The 27558-nt window shown below is 49.0% G+C and overlaps 1 protein-coding gene across 2 annotated transcripts in view; it reads right to left on the bottom strand.

Annotated features, from left to right (window-relative positions):
- CSNK1E (casein kinase 1 epsilon) overlaps positions 1–27558 on the bottom strand; it is a 38677-nt gene that overhangs the window by 8310 nt on the left and 2809 nt on the right. Inside the window, exons 2-11 of one of the 2 annotated variants that reach the window (XM_050915499.1) lie at positions 25983–26070; positions 19825–19935; positions 19514–19662; positions 18582–18810; positions 11946–12116; positions 10251–10399; positions 9534–9726; positions 9291–9430; positions 8840–8905; positions 8207–8302 (exon numbers count right to left, since the gene is read on the bottom strand). In XM_050915499.1, coding sequence (XP_050771456.1) covers positions 8873–8905; positions 9291–9430; positions 9534–9726; positions 10251–10399; positions 11946–12116; positions 18582–18810; positions 19514–19662; positions 19825–19935; positions 25983–26058 — 1251 coding nt within the window. In that variant the 5' untranslated portion in view covers positions 26059–26070 and the 3' untranslated portion in view covers positions 8207–8302; positions 8840–8872. Of the gene's footprint in view, positions 1–8206; positions 8303–8839; positions 8906–9290; positions 9431–9533; positions 9727–10250; positions 10400–11945; positions 12117–18581; positions 18811–19513; positions 19663–19824; positions 19936–25982; positions 26071–27558 lie in introns of those variants that run through there. The other variant, XM_050915500.1, reaches the window with a different exon arrangement.

Below are 27558 nucleotides of genomic sequence, written 5' to 3' on the forward strand. Positions count from 1 at the left end.
AGAGAAGTTGCCGATACTGTTAGAAGCTGACAGATGCCAACAGCTACTAAAACACAGTTCGAGGCAATTCTGAAATCCCCCCTCTCTATCCCAGAAGTCAGCAACAGCTATGCATTTTCTCTATACAGAAAGGGCCACACCAAGCATCCACCTGAGAGGGTGTGTGCTTAAGAAAAGACAAAACTTCAACCCAATTTTTCCAGACACGGTAGCATTAAATTACCCAGTTGGATGAAGTTGCCTAAATGGGAATTTATATGAATAACTTCTAGCTTAAAACTCTGCTGTAAAATCAGTGCCCTCACAAAGCCATCGGGACAGGGGAAAGAAAGTCTGAAAGTCAGGAGAGTTTGAAGGAGGAGAGAGGTCACTCCCAGCTCCCATGGGACAATTAGCTGCAAATAGCTTCACCCACCACTAACCAGCCTTTCCTAACAAAACTGGCAAGAAGGAGACAAGATGTGGTGAGCCACCAAAGACAAATTCACTCTCTTCTAATCTGCCTCCTCAGGTGACTGGCTTGTCCAGGTTCATTTTAAGTAACCTGGACAGAGGCACAGCTACTTACATTACTGCTGCCTGGGCTGTATCGTGCTGGAGATGACCAGGCAGCTGCAGGCTCCCAAGCAATCAGCTCAGCAGCCTCCAATAGCATCCATGTCATGTTTCGCAGCCTGGGGAGGGAACAACAGGCCAGCAAGGTCAGCTTTTAAGGTATTATTTCATCTCATCTCCTTCTCAAAGCCTCACTGCTGCACTAGATAACATGTTGCAGTCATTTTCTTTGCTGAACCAGAGAGACCTTTTTTTACCTTTTTGCCACAGAGCCGATCGCAGGCCAGAAGTACAACATACCCAGGCAGAGAGGAACACTTTCAGGCTAGACACAAAAAATTTGAGGCCATGACACCCTCTCTCTATGCTCTTGGTCACTCTCCATTATACAATGTCCTCAAATAGCTGATCCTTTCAGTATCATCAGACTCCCAGGCACTGTGACTGTAAGGCAATAACAGCAGTATTCCCATCCTTTCAATCCAGAGACAGACCTGAGAGTGGGGAAACAAATATCCAGGTACTCTATGGGTTAAAGGACATTCAATGCTGCAGGTAGAGCATGTAAGTTATTTCCCTCTTCAGGTTTCCTGTAAATTATGCCCCTCAGCGGCTATAAAGACCTCATCACACCCAGATACAGCACGGTTCCTGGACAGCTTGCCTATATACTGCATTTTCCCTGGACACAGCTTGCTCTGTTGCCTTCCCAGACATGTTACTTACACCATCACAAAAAAAAACCCCATGGAGGTCGAGCTGATTTTTAAAGACGAGAGAAAACCTGGCTATAAGCAAGTACTCCAGTTCCCTGCCTCTTCCTACAGGAGGAAGACTCTGAGGTGAGACTCCTGGAGGGTGGCTGCAGCTCACTGCTTCAGCTGGCACAATTTCACCTCCAAAACCCTCCTGGGGAATTGCTGCTCTGAAAACATGTCCAGTTGCTCTCTCCCGAAGTAGTCCGGGGGAGGGGAAGAAAAAGAAAGAAAAAACACCAAAAACTTTTTCAAAAGGGTGTTTCCAGTCCAAGCGGTATCATATTTTACAGTTATTTTAGCTAAGTGTTTTAATCCATCTTATCACAGTGTCAAATCACTTTCAGAGCCCCAAGTGTTCTGGTAGGGTGTAATGTCTTGGCAGGAAACCGCTCTTCCACCACAAGAAAGCAAACCCCAAAGAGTTTGGGAAGAAGCGAGAACAGCACACAACACATGCACTGCTTCAAGCGAACAGATGGGCAAGTCAGCACACAAAACCCAAACACGACGCTATTCTCTACACCACCTCAATTTTCCAGGGCCTCAACGAGTGCAATCAATCACAAGCTCTAAAACAGAGAAAAGCTTCTGTCCCCAGCCCTGGCTGTTCAATAACACACAGCAGCTTTGTTACGTGGATAGCTAGCAGCAGTTGTGTACCAGGAAAGCTCTACTATATAAAGGTTAAGTGCAATTTTTCTCTGAGGCTATACTATTCTCTTGATTCTGCAGACAGCCCAACCTGTACATTCACCGCTGCTTTATAACCTTGGTTTCCTCAATTTTAGCCTGAAAACCCTGTGAAAACTAGTCACAGCAGCGGCCCTTCAGAATCAACAAGTCTGATTTGCAATTTTGTATTTTACCTCAACCTTCAATACTTTGAACAATGCAACACTGGGGTCTTGAAGCAGCTAGGACCAAATAACAAACATCTCCTGAGGAATTCACTGCTCCCACCAGCCACTGCTGCAAGAGCTCAAAGATAGCCTTTGAGCTGCTGGAAAATGAAACAGGCACTTCTGCTAGAACGAGCAGGCAAGAGCTCATCTCCATCGCTGCAAACGTAAGCCAATTAAACACAGACCCAAAACAGGAGGGGAGGAGGGACGAAGGGTAAGTTCCATCACATGGAAATTAAAAGGTTGCTGTCTTAAGTCAAAACATGATTATTAGATGTTTTAGTTAACTCAGCAGTAGAACTGAGTACAGAAAGGGACTGACATTTTTAGGGGGGGAAAAAGGTGTTTTAAAAATTATCTTAATTATGAGTGGGGAAAAAAAAACAACCCACCCTTCCTTTATCCACGAGAAGAAAAGAACCCTAATCCCACAACTGCCAACCGCAAAAGCTCATCTCCCAGCCTGCTACCAGCAAACAGGCAAACAAGCTGACAGAGAACAAGGCAGATTTCTAGCTGGATTCTGTCAAATTGTTAGAAACCAGCCAGCTCAGAATGCTTTCATTATGCCAAACCAGCTAGTCACGCTGAACTTTATTTTCTGACCAGCTTATGCATGTCTAAGAACCTTACCCTTCTAACTGCCACGTGTCCCAAGGAGACGGACAAATAAAAGTACAAAAGATGCCCGAGTGACTGGGAGGCGTTCTTCCCCTTGCCCCATACTTCCAAAACACAACCCGTTCAGCACTCAACTGATTGTAGAGACCCGAGCAGCATACAAAGAAAAACATCTTCCCACACCACCAAACTGGTTAGAAACACTGACTTCAGTAGCAACATTTTCCCAATCATTTTACAGCAAGACCGAATCACTTCTGCTCCAGATGCAGAGGTAGCCACCTGCTGCATACATGCCACTTAAGGTTTACAGCACAAGCATAACTACAATGGTATTAAGGACTTAAAAACTGCTCCACTAGACCAGAGCAGATTCGAAGCCCATTTTCTTGGGGACAATGGTGGAAAAAAAGCCCGAAGTAGGCCTTTGTGGAACACCTTCACCATAAGAAAAGCTCTCCCTAAAGCCCTATTGTTCATTACTTAGCCAACATCCTAAAAGTGTGAGAGTTTATTTTTTCCAAAAGTAACATACAAATACAAACCTTTAGTATTAGAAACCTGAATAACACAAACATTTCTAGAGAAATCTCTGATCCCCTTCAGGGAGGCTGTTAAGCTCTTGGACTCAAGGGTAACTTCCAGCAACACAAGTTCAATGGAACAGTTAACTATTGTGTTAAAAAAGCCAAGTCTTTGTTAGTGGGATGTTTTATTACATTTTCATCGATCGTTGTCTTTTTCTTGCAGGATAGGAAACAGACATTTCTATTCATCCTGTTAGCCTTCGCTCTATTATCGATCAATGCCTTCTATTTTTCTCTTCAACGGAGGTAAACAGTCTTCCCTCTAGGGAAGCCTGTCTATGTCTTCAATAATTACTCCTGTTTGAGCTCCTTATGTGGCAAGAACAGTTTCAAACTTTCTGTAAGGAGGAACCATCTATTTCCTCTAGATCTCCCACTCCTCCTCCTCCCACTCTTGACAGTTTTGTGGTGTTCCAGGCAGCTTTCATGGAGCTGTCCCTGAAAACACTCCAGTACCTTTCCTGGATCACAATTCATCAGAACCCAGTCACGCACGCGTTCTTCCAAAGCCCTCCTTCCACTACACGCTGCAGTTGCCAAGACTGAATTAGCCCTCATGGAGCAACTGAAATTTCAAGCCACCGTGAGCATCCAAACAAGACCCACCGTAACTCACCTGCGATACAGGAGCACACAGGCACAGTAACAGCCTCCTCACACACCTACCGCATCAGCACATGCACACACACACCGTGTCTGTCAGTCCATCCAGCCTGAACCAGAGGAGGCACGGCAAACACAAACCTGGTGCCCACCACCCGGCTGGGGTCTACCGTGCTCCCAGCCCGCCTGGGGCCAAACACACCCTTGCAGACAGTGACACCCACCCAATGCCACTGAGAAGCGTGACAGCACCCGGGGGCTGTAGGGGCTCTGCTATGGCAACGCGAGTTTGTGTGCATGGGGAGACTGGGTGGGCTGCAGCAGGGAGATGCTGGGGGGGGGGGGGGGGGGGGGGGGGGGAATTGTGTGGGCTGCATCGCGGGGGGGCGCGGGGATTGTGGGTGCTGCACTGGGAGCTTGTGGGGAGGCGCGGGGGGGTGCGTGTGTGTGTACGTGTGGAGGCCACGCAGGGGGAATGTGCGTGGTGGGGGCACGCTGTGGGGGCCGCGTGCGTGGAAGGGGAATGGCGGGGGCCGCACAGAGGGGAAGGGACCAGGCGGGGCGGGGGGGCACACCGGAGAACGTGCGCGGGCTGCACCGGGGAATGGGGAGGAGGGCTGGGGGGCTGCACCGGGGGGGGATCGTGCAGGCCACGCCGGGGAACGGGAGGAGAAGGCGGAGGAGGGATTAGGGGGGGGTGGGGGGAGCGGAGGTCGTGAGCACACCGGGGCGATGTAGGGAATAAGGTGAGTTTGCGGGGGGCCTCACCGAGCACGCCCGCACCCCCCCACCCCCCGCCAGCGCGGCCCCTCAGGCCCGCCCCGCGCGCCCACAGCCGCCCCCGCGCCCCGGCTCCACGGCCACCCTGCCCCCGCCACGTCCTACCTCCCGGCGGGCGAGCGGGCGGGCGGGGCTCAGCTCGGCTCGGCTCGACTCAGGCCCAGCCCGTTGGGGTGAGGAGGGATCGGGTCGGGCCCTGCCCCGCTGCCCCGCGGGCGGGCGGGCGCCGGCACCGGCGCGGGGGCGCTGAGGGCCTCAGGAGCCCATGGCGACGCCGGGCCCACCCCGGCCCTCCGCGCCTGCGCACGGCACGACACGCCCCGCCCACTCCCCGCGCCGCGCGAGCGGGGGCGGGGCACCGGGAGAACAGGGTGACGTAACCGCCCGGCTCTTAAAGGGGCGCCGCCAGGACGGGTGACCCGGGCCCTCACCGCTGCGCTCGGGCGGTGCAGCCCGCGGCTGGGCGGGAGGACTAAGCTGCTGCCCCAACCCAGGCCGCGCTTCCCTGAAGGCGGGTGTTGGAAACCAAAGCTGTACCTCTACTCAAGCCAGAACAAGGGATTTTCAATCTGAAAAAGAAACGACTGGGGGGGGAGGGGGGGAAGAGCCCAAAACCCAGCCCTAAAAACCTTTAATACGCAAGCAAACGGCTTGCACAGAGGACTGTGTTAGCAAGAGGAGGCGATATCCCGCCCGAGACATGATGAGACTTTCCCCTGCTTCTTTAGAGGGGCGCTTGCCCTCTTGAAACCCATGGAGCTGCTACCCCGTACCTCCCAAAATGGCGGTGCGTTTCCCTCCTGTCCCAAAACAGAGCTCCTACCCGAAACACAGCAACCTCTCCTGCAACCAGCCGGATCACGGCTCTGCTGCCTCCACCGCACTGCAGTGAGGCCATGCGCTCGCTCAGTGGAGTGAGTGGGTGTTGTCTTCCACACAGGCGATGTTCCTCTCTCTCACAGAAAACAAGATTTAGAAAGGAAAAAGTCCAGCTTCGTTCTGATCCCTCAAAAACACACTCAAAATGGAGGCAGGACCAATGCAGGATAGAGGCAACAGGACAATACCCCGTGCCCCTGAACTACCCTCCTCTTCCCATCCCTCCTACTCCTCTCATCCGAGGAGCTGGAAGCCCCACGCAGCAGGCCAACGAAGGAGTAGCTCTTCCTGCTCAGCTGGCAGAGAACAGGCTTGGAAGGAATTTGCGAAGTCACCAAGATCCATCATTTATTCCCAGCAGGTGTTTCTGAAAAATCAATTTCAAGAGTTTTACACAGCCTGCAAGAAACAGGCCTCTCATCTGGATAATGCAGGGAAGCGTAACTATAGGAACAGTGATTTAGAAATAAATCAGTATTAAAATTTAGTCATTTACTGCCAGACAGGTCAGGCAACCAAAGGAGGAGAAACCCAAACAAGCCATGCCACCACAGACACCAAAGCAGCAGGTGCCACTTTATAGCGAGTTCAGCATGTTTGCATCAGGCACAGCGCTGTTGCCAGGTCCTCAGGGCCGCTGCTCTGACCCCTCTCCTTCCCCTTCCTCTGTGATTTAAGTTTGAGGATAGAAGAAAGCAAGAAAACACAAAAATCAGGGTCCACCTCTGTCGAACTCAGTGCACACCCAAAGACAACGGCATGGAAAGGTCCCATCCCTCTCCTCCTGAAGGCCAGACGCATGGGATGCCGGAGGCTCAAATCCAGGAACCGAGAGATCCTGAATCAGATTTCACATAGCTCTCGCTGTTCCAAGGCTGCAACTGCAGAGATCAGCTCAGATTTATTTTTAGGTGCTCCAGCCCTGTGCCTTTTTTTCCAGTAATTCTGATCAAACTCATTCCTGGAAGTCAGGAACAGCGTTTCCTGCGTGTAAGATGTCACTCCCAGCAAGGATGCCAGGGAAGGAAGAAATGACAGATGCTGGCATCACTTTATCATTTTCTACTTTATTACTTCAAATTAACAACCACGATAAAGCTCAAAAAAGTCCAATATTTACACAGGAAAAAAGTACAAAATCCCCCCCAAAGTTCTTCAGGTTTTTTTTTGTTTTTTTAAATTACAAAGTAATAAAAAGTTTTGCTCTTTAATTAAAAAAAAGAGAGAGACAGTAAGAGGGGTAAATAAATTAGGAAAAAAATAGGGAGGAAAAATAAAGTGTTAAATAGAAAGGATAAAAACAAACAAAACAAAGACTAACCCCACCCTCCCTGCCCTGCCAACAACCCATCGGCTCCACACTACAGTGACAGTGTGTCTGCTACAGGCCATAGGTCGCAGTGGTGATCATTGTGTTTCAAAGCCCCAAGTGCCACAAAGCAGCTTGAGTATTCCTAAATTATATTTAAAAACAACTAAAGTGGGGGGGAAAGGGGGGGGGGGGGGGAGACAGGTGGGAGAGGGCAGGAAGGGATTGTGCATGTACGGTGGATCTTACTTGTGGTTGCGTGAGGGAAGGAGAGAGCAAGAGCCATCGCTCTGAAAGAACACCAAACTCCAGTTTCTGTGTGCCCCTCTCTTCTCCTCAAGTCCCACACTCTCTCCGCAGGAATTAAAACAAGTTTTAATTAAAAAAAAAAATAGAAAAACACGCACAGCCAGACGAAAAAAAGACCCCGCTGCAGGGATGGGAAGTGTATTTCTCCCTGTATTTCAGCTCCAGCCTTCCCATCCTACATGGCACCAGGTGCCTCTCCATAAGAGATCCCTCGGCGCATGAGGACCGCTCGGATCAGGGAAGTCTGGCGCTTCTCCCGACAGCCAAGAAAAAAACCACAGAGAAGCCACCCAAGGAAAGGAAGCCCAAGTCAATGATTAGGCTGTTGCCACAATTCCCCTCACAGCTTAAAATTCGTTTAATGCTTGAGAAAATAAATTCTGTTATAGTAATAAAAATCAGACTTCTACCATCAAGTGTGGCTGGAATCTGATTCCCTCCTGGCCCACAAGGGTCCTGAAAAAAATAAAACAAAAAAACAAACAAAAACCCCACCCACCCCACCATCCCCTGCCCTCAGAAAAAAAGGAGAGCAAAGTCAAAATTTATATGGCTAGAAACCATATAATTTGAAAATAATAATAATTAAAAAAAAATTAAGCAGGAGAAGATATCCAAGAAGAAGAAGGAGGGGGGAAGAAAAGAAAAAAAAAAAAAAAAAAAAAGAGAGAGAAACCAAAACCAGGAGCAGAGAGTCAGGAGAGGGAACTGGGGGTAGCCAGTGGGGGCAGCGGTAGGGCTGGGGTGGGGCTGGGGGGGCAGCGGAGGTGTTCCCGCATGGCTCCCACGTCGTCAGCTTCTCGAGGCGCTCGCGCTGGGGGATGCAGGTGGCCCCCTCGGAAACGGCTCACGCCAGCGCGGGGGCACAGCTCGACTCCTCGATGTTGGCAAAAAGAAATTCTGTCGGGTTTTTTTTTTTTGTTTGTTTTTTTGTCTTTTTTAGTTTTTTGTTTGTTTTTTGGGTTTTTTGTTTTTTAAAAGAAAAATACAGTGAAGACACTAGAAAAAGAATTAAAAAGAGAGAAAAAGGGAAGAGACGTTAGGAGAAAAGGCTCTTCCCAGCACTTCCAGTGACAAATGGAGTGTAACAAGTCAGATCAGCCCTTTCTTCTACACTCCTGCCACCCCTCAGAGTTACCTTGTCCAGCTACTGTTGTTTCCTCTGCAAGAGGCACTTGCTAGCTGTGCAAAGTCTCGCACACTTGATTATGTGTTCAGTGCCCTCCTCCCCAGCAGTATTACACTGCCAGAAAAGCATTCATTAGGAACTAACGAAATGGCTCCCCGGCCCAGCACATTCTCCATCCTCCCTACCCTCCTGGAGAAATGGAAGCTACCTTCACACCCAAGATAATCCAACCCCTCAAGGTTTTGGCAGCCAACCTTACTCTTCCCTCTGAAGCCAAAAAACATCTCAAAGTAAGGCGAAGGGAAAGGAAATGTACCAATCCCCCACAGCAACATCAAAGCCTTAACCTAATCCCTAATGCCAGCAATTCCCTCCTTGGGGGATCCCAGGCACAACGACAAGCTCACCTAAGCAAATACTGGTCCAGTGGCAATTGCTCCTCACTTCCCAAGGTGATCAAATGGCACACTTGTCTACAAGAGAAAAGGAAGAGTAGGTAAGGGATGGAGAGGAAGAAAAAGGCACAAAGGACACCAAAACAGAGAGGCTGTGCGTTTCTCTCGGGACACCCTCCCTCCCAAGAGTTTACTGTTCCACTTCTCCAAACCACTGCGGTCTGGAAGACAACCAGACGAAGGCTTACTCCAAGCAAAGCAGAGCTAAGAAGACAGTACTGAGCATGGCCTCCAGAAAATATGTAACTGAAGAGCGAAGGCGTAACTTGGTACTGCTCCCCTCACCACAGTAGAAGCTTGAGGCTCATGTCAGCTCCAGCAGATCAGGTAAAAACCGCTGTGGGGCCCATAGTCCTTCTGGGACAACCAGGCCAAGGCCACAGACATCGCAGCGGGGACTCACCTGTGACGCTGAAATCCGTGACACTTCTTGCCGCCCTGTGAGGTCAGATGAGGAGACGTTGGCAGGAGCTCCTCGGTGTAACCTCATGCTGACCTTCCGCTCCCTGTCCACTCTTGAGATTGCTCTGGGGGATGTGTTTCCTGTTGGGGCAGAGAAACGTGAGAGAAGAGTATCAGTCAATAGTTCCCGTTTCCAGCCAACAACAGGGGTGGCACCCTCCCCCAGCTCTCCCACCCCACTCACCGGACTGTTGGATTCGGGAGGTGGGGGTGGAGGCCATGGGCTCAGTGACATTGCGAAGACGGTTGGCAGTGGCTCCAGCAGGCGGGCCGGGGGGCAGCGCTCGTGTGGCTGATCCCCGGAGTTGCCCCATCCTCTCTTCTCGCTCGTGCTCTCGCCGCTCCCGATCCATATCCTCAGGGTTCCGGGCTGCTCCCTGAAGAGGAGAGAAACCCCCACGCCGCACATAGCTGTCAGGCAGGAGAGACAGCAGCAGCCCCGGACAGAAAACACACAGTGCTCCATCACACCAAGAAAGCAGAGCTCCATCCCCAAAACACGTTCTCCCCCCACCATCTTCCACTCCACCCAGAGAGCGCCTCATTCTCTTCCATGAAGAAACAGGGAAGCAAGCATATGGTACTACAGCTGTTATTGCAATCCACAGCTGTGGCCCACCTCCAAATACAGTTCTCGCCTGAAAAATTATCTCTACCTACTTATAGCTATAGATCTATTGACACACATGCTCCATCAGACACGCTCACTAATACAACAGTAGCTATAACCCCCAGTTAGCACCACCAAACAACTCTGCCTCTTTTCACTCTATGTGGTCCCCTTTCTCAAGTGGCTCACCCGGGGTATGTACAAATGGCAGGCAGTTTCCAACTTTCCTCCCCCATCGCCATGATACGCATCAACCCCTGTCCCTCCAGCCCTTTCGCCACACACACTCACAAATTTAAGCATGTTCCAGTCAAAGACGTAGTCGTAGGAGAAGCCTTGGCGGTGAAAGAGGTTGCGGAAGAGCTGCCGCAGATACGAGTAGTCAGGTTTATCATCAAACCTCAGTGAGCGGCAGAAGTTGAGGTATGTCGAGAACTCAGCTGGAGGGAGCAGAGAACAGTTGGCTGTTGAACACCATCCAATCCCCCTGGTCCCACCGCGGAGCCGCCGCAGCCTTTCAGCAGCAGCGTGCTGGACCAGGACCGCACAAACACAGAGCTGCGCAACAAAAACAGAGCCTGCTGGGTGCAGTGCTTTGGCCACCAAGAAGATCCCATCCCTATTTTTACCAGAGGAAATGTTCACGCATCTCTTTTTTTCTGGCTGCTTCTCCAAGCAAGAGGTAGCAAGTCACAGAGCCTGCTGAAGGAGAGTAAGAATGCAGGCCTAAAGAACAGGTGGAGGTGAGCTTTGGGAAGCTCAGCTCAGACCAGAGGTCCTCCTAGTTCAGTAGCCTGCCTTAAGCAGTGGCCAGAAGTAGACAGCTACAGAAAGACTGGGGCAAGCATGTCTGACACTTCCATTGACATTAGCCCAGCTTCCACCTACTTTCAGCTCAGGAAATTTCCTGATCTGGATGTGGTTTCTAATTATTTAGTAACCCGCAGTGGATCTCTTGTCCACATAGTTGTCCAATCTCTCCTTGAACTCCTGTAAGCTTTAAGTATCCACATCTTCTGGGAAGGAGTTCCACAGGTCTACTACTGGCTGTGTGAAGAACCACATCAGTTTGTTTTGAAGCTAGCAGGAACCAGCTTTGTTTCTCTTCCAATACAAGAACTGGGGCCACCAAATAATCAGCTCCCATCCAAACTTCTGGAGGCATAGTGAGAGTGTAGACTTTTATCATCTCTCTAACCACCTCTTGTCCAGGTTCCAGCAAACTCATTGCTTGTGTAGAAATCACCTCACCTCTCATCACCCTTTTGCCCTTTCCTGGACCTTCTTCCAGTTCTACTGCATCCTTTCTGAAATAGCGGGATGGACCAGAGCTGCACAGTGCATGCAGGGTGCGACTGGGCCATGGGTTTATGCACACTGTTTGGGCTTCTTTTCTTTCCTAGTAATTCCTAACACCCAATCTGCTTTGCTCAGTAGCCACTAAGCGCAAAGTTGATGCTTTCACAGAACCATCTATTGTATTGGTGAGTGGCACTGGTCAGCTCAGAGCCTACTGTTCTGCACGTGACATGAGGACCAAGCCTTCTGCTCTCCCCTCACATACATTACTCCACGTTTACCTACAAAGAACTGCATTTGCCACTTCATTGTCTGGTTATTTCTGGGATTCACCACAGTCGGCCCTCATCCTCATTACCCAGAATAATTCAGGATCATCAGCACACCTTCTCACCTCACTGCCCACCCCTCTTCCAGACTGTTTCTGAGGTCCTAAAGATCCCTCTCAGCACCGCCATGTCCCTACTAACACAAGGCTTGACTCTCCACAAAAACATCTATGTTTCCCACTTTTGAACCAGAAGTGTATCACCACCGGTCTCTTATCCTTCTCATCACTGGTGTCAGCAGCACATTCTGGTCTGGGGGTACTGGGCATTACCCTTCAGGATTCAAGGCTCCATGGGGTTTCAGCAGGAGAGCAAGCCAGGCACCAGCCAAGACAGCCGTCAAGATGAGAGCACTTACAAGGGTACCCTTTGCAGAGCACCTCAATGGGGGTTGACATCTTTTTCTCGCTGATCCTCTCATACTTTTGGCGCTTGGTGGCAGCCTTGAGGCCCTGCCAGGGCAGCGAGCCCAGGTTGAAATACATAAGCACGTAGCCCAGGCTCTCCAGGTCATCACGGCGACTTTGTTCTGTGGGAAGAAGTTACAAAGAGGCAAGGAGTGAGCAGCAACCAAAACTGCTTTGGCAATCACACAGCTTTGGAGGTGAGCATGGAACAGAAGAAACAACCCCTCTCTTCTTTGGTAAATTTCTCTGGATAGACAAACTTGTAGAAGACAATCCAGTACAAATTCCTGCAGGGATGTTCATATTGCAAGAGTTAAAGTGCTCCTCTCCCCATACAGCCCAACCCACTCCATAAATAAATAATTACTCTGACTACCTCCTCACCTGGACAAGCCTTAATTCACACAAGAATTCAACAGCTCAAGAAGTGCGGCAGCGACACTGCCTACTTTGCTCTTCCCAGTCCCAGAGGAAGGGCACCTACACTTCTCCACCCAGAATGATATTTCACCCTGGGGATTAGTCACAGCAGAGGTAGTCACGGAAAGACAAAGCTAACAGAGGTAAGCCCAACACAACCCTTTCAAACACATCTTCTAATTAACCTGCTGATACTCTTTACACAGGGCAGAAATGAGGAACTAGCGACCCCTTCTTGTGGTAAACAACTTTATTGATAGTTTAGAGAAGCCTAACATGTAATACTGTGCAAAGATCTTTCCGGATTGGTGGCATTTTTCAAGCTGTGGAGTAAAGAGGCATGAATACAGAGGTATACTTTGAAGAAAAGGTTCCCCCCAAATGGGGAATGACTGTGTAACTAGCATCACTACCAACTCCACTCAAGGGTTGCCCTTAATATGCCATTATAAGGGCCTGCTTTTAGATGCTTATTTATTAAGCAAAAAAAATTGTTTCCCAAACAAAAACATTCCACACTGAACTTGTTCTCTGGAATGGCCAAACCATTTTAAGTTACAATTTAGCTCAAGATGGAGTTGATGCAGAATCTCAGCAACTGAAAATGTTGACTGGTTAACTGGTGAAACTCCTCCCAGCTCCTCCAACATGCTTACAAATTCATATAAATTTTGCCAAGAAGCTCTTGCCCCCATTCCCCTCCCAAATAAAATAAAATAAACACTATGAAGAAAGTACTTTACATCTTGAGAACAACAACTTACATAGATAAGAGAGGCAAAATATGGCTTGAAGGAGAGCACAGGGGTAGAGGAAAGACTAAAGAGATTGATCTATTGGATTCATTGACTACTACAGCACGTTCTGTTGGATTCAGTGCCATGTCCTAGAAGATGCTGCAGAGTATGTATTAGTCTGTGGGTTAATTCTCAGTATCAGTAAACATGCTACCACCTGCCCCATCCAAAGGCCAGTAAATTATTACAGCTACCCTTTACTCTGCCAGCTGAACTGAACCCTGACGAAGGAGCAGCTGTAGCAGGTCACAGATCTAGATGCCCAGATGTACCTACGCAAGCTGTGGGTCACCACGGGCCTTTCTTCTCCTGCATGACTCTCATAACCTCCTAGTGTTTTTGAGGACTAGGAGGCTTGGAAAATTAAAAATATTAGGGGAAAAAAAAAAGCACTGTGGTTGCAGAAGAAAAGGAAGGTGTCATCGCTCCATGACTGTGAGGAGAGCGCCCCTGGTTGAAAGCACATGAAATGCCATAAACCCGCCATGTTCCAAGACAGGAGTAGAGGAGAAAGCACACATGCAGATCCCCAAAGTGTCTTTCTTGGAGCATGCAGAAGTAACAGCATTTTTTGGCCTCACTAACTTACTGCCCCAAGTTGCCCACTTTAAAGGGGCTAATACTTCCTAATCTTATCAGGCTGCTGCCAAAGATAACTACGTGACTGGCTGGGAGATGCTTAGATGCTATGAAAGGAGAAGGGAAAAGAAACCCACAGTTTTGCATTTAGCCTAAGGCTGGGATACGTGTACTCTCAGAGGGCTGTGATTACACACCATGCATACCAAATAAATAAAACTTAACAATACTTGATAATGACCTACATCCTGAGACAGGAGGCCTGTGGAAATGGGAGTCAGAACACACATCCAGGGCCTGAAAGCACAGGTGACGAAGGTAACCTCAATCCTGCAATTTGCCAGCCCTTGACTTATCCATGCTGTAGCTTTAAAGCCTGTAACTGTGGGTTCCCTGTCCGGAGCATGGGGGCGCCCCTCAGAGGAGTAGGGAAAAGCAGGGCAGGAACCAGAAAAGCCTACTGAACAGACAAACCAGCCTTTTAGAAATAAATCAGGATCTTGCCTCCAAAATCTTGCTTGAACTCCACACTGCTTAAGGTAGGCTGGACCACACATCTCCATTTGCGTGGAGCACAGCAGCTTTGAGCACAGCCACCGACCCCATCCAGAACAGGTGACGTTCTGTGAACGTATGTCTAGGCACAGTCCTAGTGATTTGGGGAAGGCCAGAATTAGAGACTAGAGGTGGGGGATGCTACATGTCCTTACTGGAGGCAAGAAGAGGGGTTACAAAACCAAACTGGGCAGCTCACTAGTATCCATTACATGCATGCAAACACACCTTAACTATGCCTTAACACAGCAATATGAGTGAGGAAAAAAATAACTGTAAGCAGGACACCCAATTATTAAAATGCTGAATGATAAATGTCCAATTCTGTCGCATCCCTGAAGTATCATTTCTCAGGTACGTGTGGTCATTGTAGCCCACTTAAACAATTTCAGTGAGATTCAAATCCATGAGGAGCCTGAAACACTGACATGATGGGTCACAGTTGTCAAGGTACCTTGAAACATTGTAGCTGTCTTTCACCTATAACCCTAACTACAAGATCCTGAGTTAAACCTTGGATGATGGTGAAGAACAACAGTACCTACACCCCATTTCTTTGTTTCATCTTCAGTTACTATTACACATCCCCAAGCTATCTCAAAAAATCTTTTTTTTTTTTTTGCCTGATCTCATATACCAACAGCCACAGGATACTAGGTAACATTAGACAGCAAAAGTGGAGTAATTAATTAGTTAGGAAAAAAAGTTCACCTCTACACACCAAAGAAACATTATTTAACATCACTACTTTCCACTTTTAGAAGCTTGACAATCGTTGACTAGCTCTCGCAGCATGCCCGGGACGCAGGCAAAAGATCTCACTTTACAGTTTGAGAAGAGAAAGAGAAAGACAAGTGACACAAGTGAATGCGTGCCCAGAGCAAGTCATCCAGAAGCAGGATTACAGTCATGCCTGTGACACCACATCACACTTCCTCTCTCTGTTTTATTTCAGCTTCTCAACTCTCCTACAATAGATGGGGGACTGCTACTTTTTTTATAAGACACTCATCCTCTCCTCCCTCCTTCACAAAACCCCCTCCAACATAAAGCACAAGGTTGCCTTCCCACACAACCCAACATGACCTCTCAAACCCAACCCACTCTGCAGGTGATCTGGTGCCAGTTCCCTCCCACTCCCAGGGAGGCTCCCAGCCAGCCCACACCCTCACTCCCTTCCCAAAGCAGGGTCCTCAGAAGGAAGTGAGTCAGGGGTGAGTAGCAGGACGGTGAGTTACCTGGGGAAGACATGCTTGGGCAAAGCCAGGAGGCTGAAGACTGGTTGCCTTGGATGTAAGACTCATGACAAAACTTGTTTCTTTGCAGTGTAAAGTGCCTCCTGGTCCCCAAGGACAGTGCTTCCCTCTCACCCTGATCCTATCCAAAGCAATGCTGTTCCCATGCAGGACTCCCTAGAAATCAGCTGTCCTCACCGGGGCCAGCCCAGCTGCAAGCAGTCTTAACCAAGCAACATTTTCCTGACTACATACTCAGATCCGATTTTGCACATGCTGGGACTACGCTTCCCCTTTCTCTCCCCACTGCATGGCAACAGCCTTTAAAAACACACAAAAATCTGGAATGGGTGACAGAGGGCAGGATGAGCAGAAGAACTTCATGCTCTGCACAGCCTACACTGATGCCATCTAGGACACGTGTTTGGGGAAGAACTGCCCCCCGCCCCCAGCCTCCTGTTATCCAGACAGAGCCCACCAGGCTTCTTCCAAGACTGTCTCCTGGGCACCCCTGGGCATCTATTTCAGACTTTAGAAGCTCCAGAGGGTGCAAGGGACTCTCATCCTCAGAGCATGTGAAAACTGACTGGAATGCATGAACCAAAGCCTGCACAGTCCAATCACTCCCCCAACAGCAAGTCTCCAGCTGTGGAAACCCTCCCCGATCTTGCCTCCTACTTTTTCACCCGGTCACTGGGAAAAGAATGTTTCCTCCAGACATTGGAATGCCCAACCCTTAGCTTGCACATTCAAATAAAGGCATTTATTCATTTGCTATTCCCGTCACACGAATACCCCAGCACCTGGTTCCTTCCCTCTTCCTAAACTGCACTAACATAACATTAAGACAGAGAATTTAGTCTCTGAAAAGTCAAAAAATTCAGAGTGACGGTTCCCATGGCAATGCTGCTAACTCAAACGTGTCTGTCATACACCCTGTGGCAAGGTCTTGAGAAACAGGAACTCCAGCTGCAGCCCTGACACCCCCATACCCTTCCCTCCAGGCAAGTCATGTAACCTTTATGCCATTCAGGGGAACTATCTGCAACGTGGAGATAATACACCCGAGACCTGTTGCGCAGGGTAACTCACACCCAGACTTTCCCAAAGCAAAGGGCATGAAGAGAGTGATGGCTGTGCTCAGACTGATGGCATATGCAATTTGCCCTTGGATTAGTGTTCAGACATTGTTTGTTCATCCTGATACACAAGCCAAGCACCAGTAGTAAAGGGCTAAGTTGGGGTGGGATGAATAATAAAGTCCTTAAAAAAAAACAAAAAAAACCCAGAACAACAAAAAAAAAAACCCCAACCCCACAACCAGACATTTAGCCTCTCGTGACCAGTTCAGACAGAGCAGGCACACACAAAAGAATCGACAGATATAGTAGTGAGAATTATTTTGTGCATGTCTCCTTGTGGCAGTTACCATGGCTGTGGAAATCTTGACTGAGAATTCAATGGAGAGTCAGTTATATATAAGCAGGTCAAGCCAAAATACAGAAGACCAACTCGGAAAGCTCTACGAGAACTATTTTTACTACGTGGAAGAGGGCAGGAGATCACAGCCCACTCTCAACACACAACACTCCCCATTTCAATATAAAGCATTTTCAGTCTACCGTTATACGGTATTAAGCAAGGAAGACAGTGGGAAACTGCTTTGTTTTCTGCAGGTCAAGTCTTGACTCCAGATTTCTGAGAAACCATCAGCAAGAGGGGAGAATGGGAAGCTTTCCCTAGGAAGAACAAGGACATGAAATCCTGTGGAAGCTGCTGGTTTAAAAGGTTTGAGTTAGTTGCTCTGATTTTCAAATTCCCAGCTTATACATTTCAGAATAAGGTCTCCCAGAGATACAAACTGAGCTGCGAGCACAGGAGCTACTTTCCTGGGTCTGCAGGCAGGGTAGCTTCAGTGTTTCTGCTCTTCAGATTTGCCAACCAGTAGCAGAACCGAGACAGCCTGCTCAGAACGGACCCTACAGTAACTAAGAAACTCTCACACTGTGGACAAAGTTTAGCCCAAGCAGGGGAAAAAGGTCACATACTGGAAAGAAGTATCTGGTCAGGGAACGGAAGAGAAAACTGCAAGAGGTTTTCACCTCTGTTCCTCACAGCAACCAGATGTTGTGCATCAGGGGCTCATTCCCAGGACAAGAGTTGGGTGACTTCAGGAGGTTTAAGTGCGGTGGGTACTAACCTGCGCAAGGTTTTTACAAAACCTGGGATGATGGCCATCACCAATGTAAGACCTGACTGAACTCTCAGCACTCTTTCCCAGCCTAGTTTTATCCCCAGAGTACTAACCATAGACACTAAGGGCAGAGCCCTACCTCCCTAAAGCTGCCTCAGTCTCTCTCAGTGGTGAATGGGGCAGCGTGGTTCACAGACACACACATATTTTGAAGGCCCGTGACAGCCAATCCTCAATCACAAAACCTGGATGTCCAGACAGTAGGAAGCCTCCCCTCATTTCAGCTTCTTGTACATTTCCAGCACATGGCTGTCCCCATCCTCAGTGGTGGGTAACAGGAGTATCACCATATTGCAGTGGGCCTGTATCCTCCAGCTCTGACAGCTACAGAATAATCACTGATGAAGGCACTCAGGAGTCAACAAGAAAGGTTTCAATTGCACATATCCCTAAAGGCTCAGTGCCTGCAAACGTCTCCTTTACATATCTAATCAGCCTGCAAAAATTGTGCAAGGCAGAGTTAGTACCAGTAAAGTCAGGGAGGTCACAGCCTTGCTGCTGAAATAGGGCCCCACTGTAATAGGGCCCCACTGTACTAAGCAGCGCACAAACACACATCAGTAGACAACTGAGGAGCTCAGAGTGCCGCAAAAGGCAGGTGAGGTAACACAGGCATAACAGTTAAGTTATTTACCCACCATGTCAGCACAGGTCAGCAGCGGAGCCAGGCACAGAACCCAACCCCCTCCTTCTGGGGACATGCTACCTCCCCTGGAAAGCCCCACCGAAGGGCAGCAGCAGGCTCACCGATTCCCAGGTGGGTGTTGATAGAGGCATAACGAGCTGTGCCAGTCAGATTCTTGTTTTCCCGGTAAGGGATGTGCTGGTGGGTCCGGGCATCTCGGTACTTCTTGGCCAAACCAAAATCAATGATGTATACTAGGTTGCCTTTTTTGCCAAGGCCCATAAGGAAGTTGTCTGGCTTCACATCCCGGTGGATGAAGTTCTTCGAATGAATGTACTCAATACGGCTGATCTGAGGGGGGGGAATAAATAAATGAATAGTGAGACAAGAAAGAAGGTAACTCATCATAACTGCATCTGTTAAAAAAGTACCCTGTCCAAGACACTGGCCTATCAGAGCAGGGAAAGGAACGTTTTGCAGAGAATATCAGAGATGACAGCCAAGGAAAAAGACAGCCTCTGGAGGCAGAAGGATCTGCAGATGAAGAATGGAGATGGATTTCAACCCTGCACACCAGCTCAGTCGTCCATCTGGGGAGGTCACCATTAGCACCAAGAGGAAGGATGGGAAGCAAGTTCATACGGACTAAAACTTTGAGCTTCAGTATTGACACTAGTCAAATTTCAAACTTCGCCAGGCTGGGAAAGGAGAAGGTCCAGAACAGCTAAGGGTCTTAAACCCAGGGCACAGGTAGTTGAGTCAAGATAGGTAGCGATGCCAGTCATTCATCAAACAGGCAAAAGCATCTATGCACGCAACGCCAATACAGGGTGAGCAGCAGGGGAAGGAAGGAGGGATGGAGATCAAGAAAAGCCAGCAGTGCCTAGGTTCCAGGCACTCAGCTTCATCAAGAAATAGAAACCTGGCAGCCACTTGCTGCTAAATGAAAAAAGCCTGGGATATAGCAGTTCTTGAGCAGAGGGGATGGGGGGGGAGGGGGGATGGAAAGGCATGGAAAAGGAGAGTAGGCACAAATGCTTCAGAGGAAACTCACCATCTGGTCTGCCAGGAGCAGAACTGTCTTGAGACTAAATTTGCGGGAACAGAAGTTGAAGAGATCTTCCAGGCTGGGCCCCAAGAGCTCCATCACCATCACATTATAGTCCCCCTCTGCTCCACACCACTTAATGGAGGGGATGCCCACTGGGGAAAGAGAAAGATTAAGCCCACGGAACAGAGGAAAACTGCTGCATCCCCTGCTGAGAAGATCATATGTAACACCAAATAATTTCCTTTCTAAGGCCCTCCAGAATAATTTCTTTCTTCAACCACTCCCCCGGCCCCATCCTTTCCTCCCCATCTCACCTCCTCCCTGCATCATCTTGTAGAACTTGCTTTCAATGTGGAGCTGGGGATGCTTGGTTTTGACACATTCCAGTTTGATGGCCACCTCTTCACCAGTCGCAATATTGGCTCCTGCATAGAAATGAGGGTGAAATGAAGATTGTGCAAGCTTCCACTGAAGCTAAACACTAAACACTTTTAACAAGGCCCATACAGATGCGAAAACCTTAAGATTTGCCCTGAAACTTACTCTTTGTGAAAGAAATGAGATTCAGACACTTCAACTTCATACAGAGTTTCCAGCACTGCCATTTGCAAAGGCAAGCCCACAGGAAGGCACATGAATAAGAAACCAGCTCTGATCCTGCAGCCAGGCTAGAACTACAGTCCTACAACACGTTAACCGCCTCGTTATCTCAAAAAGTGCCAGACTTGGGGAGATCAATCTATATGTATCAGCAGTACCTAAACTGAGTGGAAGTTTTAGCTGTCCCTGATCATGTACCTAGCCCCTGAACGCAAGCCAGCCCCCCAGGCAGGGATACGGAGTACCTCTTCCTGAGCTAAATTACTGGTTACCTCAGGTACATCGTTTCAACAGAGCCAATTAGTTCAGGAGGAGACATTGCTAACATTCCCAGCTACCTCTGGTTTCTCCACAGCCCTGACCTGCTCAATACAGACAATTCCCAAATCTCCAGCTTCTCCCTCTCCTGAGGGCTTTAATAATACCTTTATCTTTTGCCAACATAGAAACATTTGCTATATCCTAAATTAGAAGCGTGAAGAAATAAACTGAATCAGGTACTGAATTAAGCTACTCAGATGCCTTTGTTGAAGGTATTGCTAGATAGTTTGTGATGACACAAAACCACCACCCCACGCGCTTCTTTCTGAAAAGAACTGAGCTGCCAGCCACGAAAGCCAGCACTCTGGTCCCAAAGTGTGCTGTTAAAGGAGGAACAGGCTGATCTTTCTCTCGTACTAGCTGAGAGGATTCCAGATGTTTCACATCATCCTAAAATGGAAAGAATGAAGATCTGTACACAGGTCACGGGAATGACACTCAAGACTTGCTTCTCTCTCCCCTCCTCCCGTGCCTGCCTCACACACACAGACAAGCCCTTCCTTGTATCCGGAACTATTAACAGTTGCACTCAAACACAAATCAGAGAGCGGCTCTAATCACGAGCAGCTTATAAACACTGTCATAAAATAAACTACTCCAGAACACGCATGCCAAACACGAGCTGGAGTCAAAGGTGATGTTTTGTAGATATCCCATAGCTAGTTTTGGTAGGTCTGGTTAATTCGTGCCTCCTGATCCCTGTGATAAGACTTTCAGAGTCCACAAGGACAGCGGTAGATAGATCTCTCCATCCATCTTCTTTCACACACCGCCTCCAGAGGCAGGGACCAAAGAGAAAAAGGAAATATTCACACAACTGGATTCTTTCTCCCCCTGGATCCTAAGGAGATCCATCTCCTGTTGAAGAGTTCTGGCTTGTACACAAAGTTAGCCAAGAGCTGCCTGCTAGCAAAAAGACGTCATCTAGATACTACAGTGCCGGGTCGAGACAGACAAGCTGCTAGGAATTTGTAAGAGAGGAACAAAAATGATCGGGGCCTAGAGGGATTGATTTACTAAGAAAGATTAAAAGAGCTAAATATGTAACATAGACAAGAGATACAACTAAGAAGGGTGGGGAAGAAGAATGGGACATGACAACAGTCTGCAAATATTTGAAGGCTGTGAACACTAAGGAGGGAGAGGAATTATTTAGGGTGCTCTGAGGGAGGGGAAGGAGGAGCAATGGGATGAATTTAATAAGGGTTTTTACTCAAGAGCCAGGAGAAGGGAAAGGGAAAAAGCCATCCTGAGAGCTAGAGCCATTTGTCCAATGGTTACTTTTGGAAAGATGCTAACATTTTCCACTTAAAAACTGCTGGCCAGCAAAGCAAGTCTGTATATTCCCTTCACTCCACCACAGAACCCTTCTTACAAGCATCAGGAATGCAAGGAGGAAAACAGCAGGAAAAGGGGCTCAGATCACAGTAAGAACGTGGCCCTAGACTAGTATCTACCTTTTAAATTAGTGTTAAATCACTGGCCCTCATTCAGCATGGAAACACCCAGGACATCCAAATAGATAAGAGTGCTTCCTTCCCTTCTCCCTTTCCCCTGCCTTTGTGAAGACTTTCCTCCAAACGCTCTGCAGCAGCCCCCTTGTCCACTCCCTAGGGGAATTTTTCCCTCTCCTAGTCCATCTGCTGACACACATGCAATGATAAGTCTTGCTGACTTTTGGCAGCAGTAGCATTAGCATTTCGAATGAACCCTACTCCCCGAAGTTGAACCATAGAAAGATGAATGAGTTCTCCTCTCCACACTACCCTCTGTGTTTAGGAAGATGATGATGCACCCATCTACTAGGCTGTCTGCAGGTGGGGAGTGTTATCTGTGAGCATGTAAAGCAGGAAAAGGGAAAGGAGTGGTAAGCATCGAGAAAACTTAAGATTTTGCAAAATGTGAATATGCCATTCCAATGACCAACATGGCCTTCAAGCCCCACACTCTCCATAGCCCAAACACAGGTGTTAGTCTCTTAGAAAAAGAAGAAACAACTCTGTGGCCTGGAACAGCAAAAGTAGGACCAATCAGACCTAATGAGGAGCTATTCTTTGCTGAGGGGGTCACCGACTGAACACTTCAGGCTCGCCCCCCTCCCCAAGACCCCATATGTCTTCAGGTTGCTCCCTCTACCATTTTTTGGCTAGAGATCTACCCAGACTGAGACCACCACAAGCGAGGAAAGAATTCAAGGGCAGGAGTCTCTCTGATCCTTTGTTCCACGCTTTAACCACCATCTTTTTTAAAGATAAAAGTACAAAAGCAACAGTTATCTGCTCCCTCTCCAGACTGGAAAGCACGTTTCAGACAAACGCAGCAGAGCCTGCCTAGCTTCAGCCACTCGAGAGACGTATGTAGGATTGGGGATAATTCCTAACATCCACCCCCAGTCTCGCTCCGCTGTGGGGGCTGCACAAATTCAACTCATTCATCACGAGCTGTTTGAAACGGGGCCCCGGGGACAGAGGATGTCACTGGCTAAACAGGATCTTTTCAGAGTGGAAGCCTTGCTGCATGTCTGATACAATAAACACCGCCCTCCCTGCGCATCGGGCAAGCCAACAGGCACGTCCCCCAGCTCTCCCCACTGCCCACTCCCCTCTCGCCAGCTTGGCACGGGAAGAATGGAGGGCTGGGAACAGATGGAAGAAGTCAGATAGGGCAAGAGAGAGTTAACAGGCCAGGAAACAAAGGGAAGGCACTCCCCTCCCAGCGAGGGAGGAGCCTGCCACCAGGAACTGTCCCCCACCAGCGCAGGTCCCAGCATGCTTTGTCTGCCCCACCGTCCCCAGCTCCTCTCCACCAGCTCCTCTCCACCGCCAAAGTCCCCTCCGGTGCATCCCAGCCCCAACGATTCCTACCACATTCAGCAACCCTGCCCTGCCTCTTGGCCAACACCTCCAACAAAGCATCTCTCCTCTGACAGCCCAAAGGTCTTGGCAATTCCTCTGCAAACTGGGTTTTGCTCTTCTGAGTGACCATTTTTAGAGGCAAATGGGCTAGCCAAGGCCCATGGGCGGCCCGATCTCATTTCCCACCCTCCCAAGCCAACATGGGGAGACCATCCCCCCTAGCACATCTATCCCCCAAGGTCGGGCATGGAAGCAAGTCACTGTGCTTTAAGCCCCAGCCGAGGATTAACAGGAGTCCATCCTTTGTGTCTGCCCATGCAGAAATTCAAGTTTCCTTCTGACAGGAAAAGCCAAAAACAAATCCCAAAGAGCACAGCACGCAGTACGCACTGGTTACAGAGCGGGTGAAGGTACTAACATCCTGAAAGAGAGAAGCTGGGGATAAACCATACAGCCCATGCTCGCCTTCAGAGACAGACAAGGCTTGTCTGTCCCTGCTCTGTCTCCACACCATTATCAAGAGAGAGAACTGTGAGGTGAATCTGGTGCAGGAGAGAAGTCCTCGTGAATGTGTCCCTCTGTCTGCAGAGCAGACCGTGAGAGGATAGCATGAGCACAAGCGTCCTCCAGACGCACCATCAGAGACTACATGCCCGATCCCTCCAGGCTGGGGAGTCACCCAGGCTCCAAGAAGTCTCGCTATCGCTGCTTCAAAACACGCTGGCTTGCACCTCAATGAAAATCACAAGGGCTTTGATACTGCATTCAAGTAACTTGGTTGAACTCAGCAGTTGGAGGCATCCTGCTGTGCTCACCACACTAGGGCACTGGGGCCTCCTCTGCCTCTCATGTTGTTTGGTTACAGGCAAGGCAGGCACAACCCCTTCACCAGAGCCTGTTTTCCATGCCCCCTTTGCACCGGTGGATGACGTGTTACGTGCTACAGAGGAATACAGTATCAGGCCTTTCCATTCAGTACTTCCCTTCTTTCTCCACGTGTACCCCAGATGTTCTGCAAGATCTTGACAATTTATACTGTCCTAGAGAGGGTCTGGAAGGCTTCAAGCCCTAGCATAGGTGGAAAATGCTGTGTCTGGGCTATCACCCCTCAATCTCTAGCACCTGGGAATTAAAAGCACTGTCACTCGAGACACCAACTGGCTGGAGGGCCACAGAGGAGTGGCATACAGGAGCAGGCTGCAGTAAAGGCAGCACATGGTACAACTGGGATCCCAGATCCATTATTTATCATCTTTGTTCATGCTCTGGATAAAGGTGGCAACAAAGCCTGTTACTGATGATTCCCACAGGATACTTAATCAAGAGAGGCTGCCAACACCAATCAAGAGAGAATAATAAAGCCAGAGGGAACTGGAGATAAAAGCCAGAGGTAGAAAACAGAAGGTGATTTACAAACATGGGGGAAAGTAATCTGAACTAGAACGAAAAGAACTCAGGGAGGGATGGAAAGATGTTGCAGAACCTAGAAGAGATCACCTACAATACAGCTGACTGCGCTAAGGCCAATTCTGCAACTCAATACAGCGTTGGTGATGGGGAAAGCCAAGGAGACCCAAAGCAGTCTATGCAGAGGCATCAAGTTACAGATCACTCAAGGGTAGCCTTTCACTGCCAGGCACTGGAAATGCCACACCTCGAATGCTGTGTAGGCTCCAAGCTGCTCAGCAGATGGACAAACTGGGAAAAACTGAAGCAGCAGCAGCAAGTGAGGGGTGGTGGATGTACTGGGAAGCAAAATACAACTCAACTGAGCAAACTGACAGTCAAGGAGCACATGACGACCATCTGTAAGTACCCAAAGGGTGCAAACACCAAGAAGGGAGAGGTCAATCATTCTGCTGGCCCGCAGGACTACAGCTAAACAGGTAGTGGTGAGAACTAGACGACAGGTAAAGCCACGCCAGCTCTCATGGAGGGATCGATGAGGCTACTGGGTAGTCTCGCCAGTCTGGCCCCACATGGTTTGAGCCAATAATAACATCAGCAGGCAAAGTTTCAGGGAACGTATCTACACATCAGCACACTGGCTTGGAAGAGCTTCTCCCCAAGTGACCTGCTGTGGTTAACAGGAAACCCAGCATCTCATGGGCTCTGTCCCTTGAGCTCCCACCTCAGGTCATTCCAGACATTAACTCTAAATCCCATTATAGATCTAACAGATCTGGGCCCCAGGACATTAACCAGGCCAGCCTCTTTGACCTGTTGTACACCTCCTGGTCTCAGACCTCTCTCACAGGTGCTGGACCACCTCTTCCACTACCAATCTTCCCAAAACTTTATTCCTTCTACCCTGAAGGAACATCCATCTCCTCCCTTTCCACCACTCACTCTTTGCAGAGTTTATACCCACACGCACCCAACCTCAAGAAAAGGAGGCGAGAGAGCTGGAGTAGGGTGTATGACAAATATGCCCTGAATAGTCCAAATCTAAATCAGTCTCATCAAACACCACTGTGTCTCCAATATCTGCGAAGCAAAGCTGAGCTCATCCCACTTTCTTTGCCATCAGAAGACCAGCAGCAACTAGCAGTATTCCTGGAAGCTCTTTTTCTCTCCACCACCTCCAACCTTACATGGTGCCCACAGATATCAACAGGCAAGAAAAACAACCTCAAAACAATGACACAATTGAGAAAAACAACCTTGCAGGTGGAAGGACAGAGACTCTCACTCACCTAGGTAAATGTCTCCAAACGAACCGCTGCCAATCTTTCTGCCCAGCCGGTATTTGTTCCCCACTCGAAGCTCCATGGTTCAGTCGTGCTGAGAAGAGAAGCACAGAAAGCGCAGCGTCAGAGCAGAAACAGGAAGTGAATCATATAACACTACAGAAGAGACCTCCTTGCTTCACCCAGAGGCTGGGTACAGCTTTTCATCCTGAAATACTTCACTTTCTACACAGCCTCCCTCTCCCGATCTCCTGGATGTCCAGGGACAGCATGAGCTAGAAATGTTGCAGGAACATGACCCTTTCAAGCATGTTTTCCATGTTCCCATTATGGGAATGAACAAAGACTGAATCTCTTCCCCACCATTTTGTTCAGAGACTGGGGGCGGGGGGAGGGGGGCAGGAAATTCCTCCGAAGAAGGTTTCAGTGGGTGATCACTTCACACTACTGTGAAGAGAGATGGTACTGCTCCTTGTAAACTACAGTACCTAGCACCAGGACAGTGGTAACCTCGTGAGACACCAGAAGGGACAGGCATAATAAACCCTATAAGAAGGAGCGCTCTCTGGCCCAGCCCTAGACCAGCACCTCGGTAGCAGTGAAGCACAGGACCCAAGGGCTGCAAGAGACAGACTGATGGCTAGGAGCAAGTGACTCCATCGCTCCTAGGCAGGGTCTGGCACAGGGGACAGGGAGGAGACACCTTGCTGAACTGAACCCTGCGAGGCACGCACTGACTAGAAACACCACTTGCTTGTCTCCACACACTTCTGATGATGGGATCACAGCCTCCTTTGGTCTACCTGAGCCTCTCCATCTCTGTTGCCTACCTAGGTGTGCCGGCTGTTTGAGTTTAGCAGCTCAGGCGTTTCCTCATCCCTTTACCTGAGGTGATTAGCTAACCCTTTGACCTGCTATACCCCATCAACATGCCCAGGCTTAGCCTACTCTCCGTCCACAGAAAACCAAGTTGGTGGAAGGACCACAGCCACAGAGTTTGCTCTCCCTGCCAACCTCAACTTCTGCTGCAAACACCTTGGCCAAACACAGTTCCAGCAGTTCCCCCATTAACTGCCCCCTTTCCCTTGCCCCTTCCGTGACCACCAACTCACTCTAGGAACTGTGGCTCTTCCTGAGACAGCCAACGCGTCTCCTCTTAGAGGGATTTGCCACACTCCTAATTTATGCAATGCCACATTATTAGCGTACAAAATGCAGACACAGAGCCTGTTGGGGACAGGAAAGGTGAGGAATGATTCATGTTTTCACAAGTACGTGAGAGGAACTTTCCCTTGCTGGAGCTCGGTGGGAAGGAAGCATCACTGAAGGAAAGAAGGGAGGAATGGCCTTGTGAGACACAAGCACAAAAAAAATAATCCCAGCTACAAGATTCTGGGCATACTATAAACCCAGAGCTGCTTCTCCTGCCCCAGGAGATGGGATTACAGAAAGAGGAATGGACGGGCTGCAGAGACGCGCAGGGAAATAATCCTATCAAGGCATTCAGGGGACATTGTGAACCCTGAAAGCAGAGCTCCAGTCACCAGAAACCACACACAAAACACTTAGAGGTGGAGTCCCC

The sequence above is a fragment of the Gymnogyps californianus genome, chromosome 1 (genome assembly GCF_018139145.2).
Source record: "Gymnogyps californianus isolate 813 chromosome 1, ASM1813914v2, whole genome shotgun sequence".
Taxonomy (NCBI): Eukaryota; Metazoa; Chordata; class Aves; order Accipitriformes; family Cathartidae; genus Gymnogyps; species Gymnogyps californianus.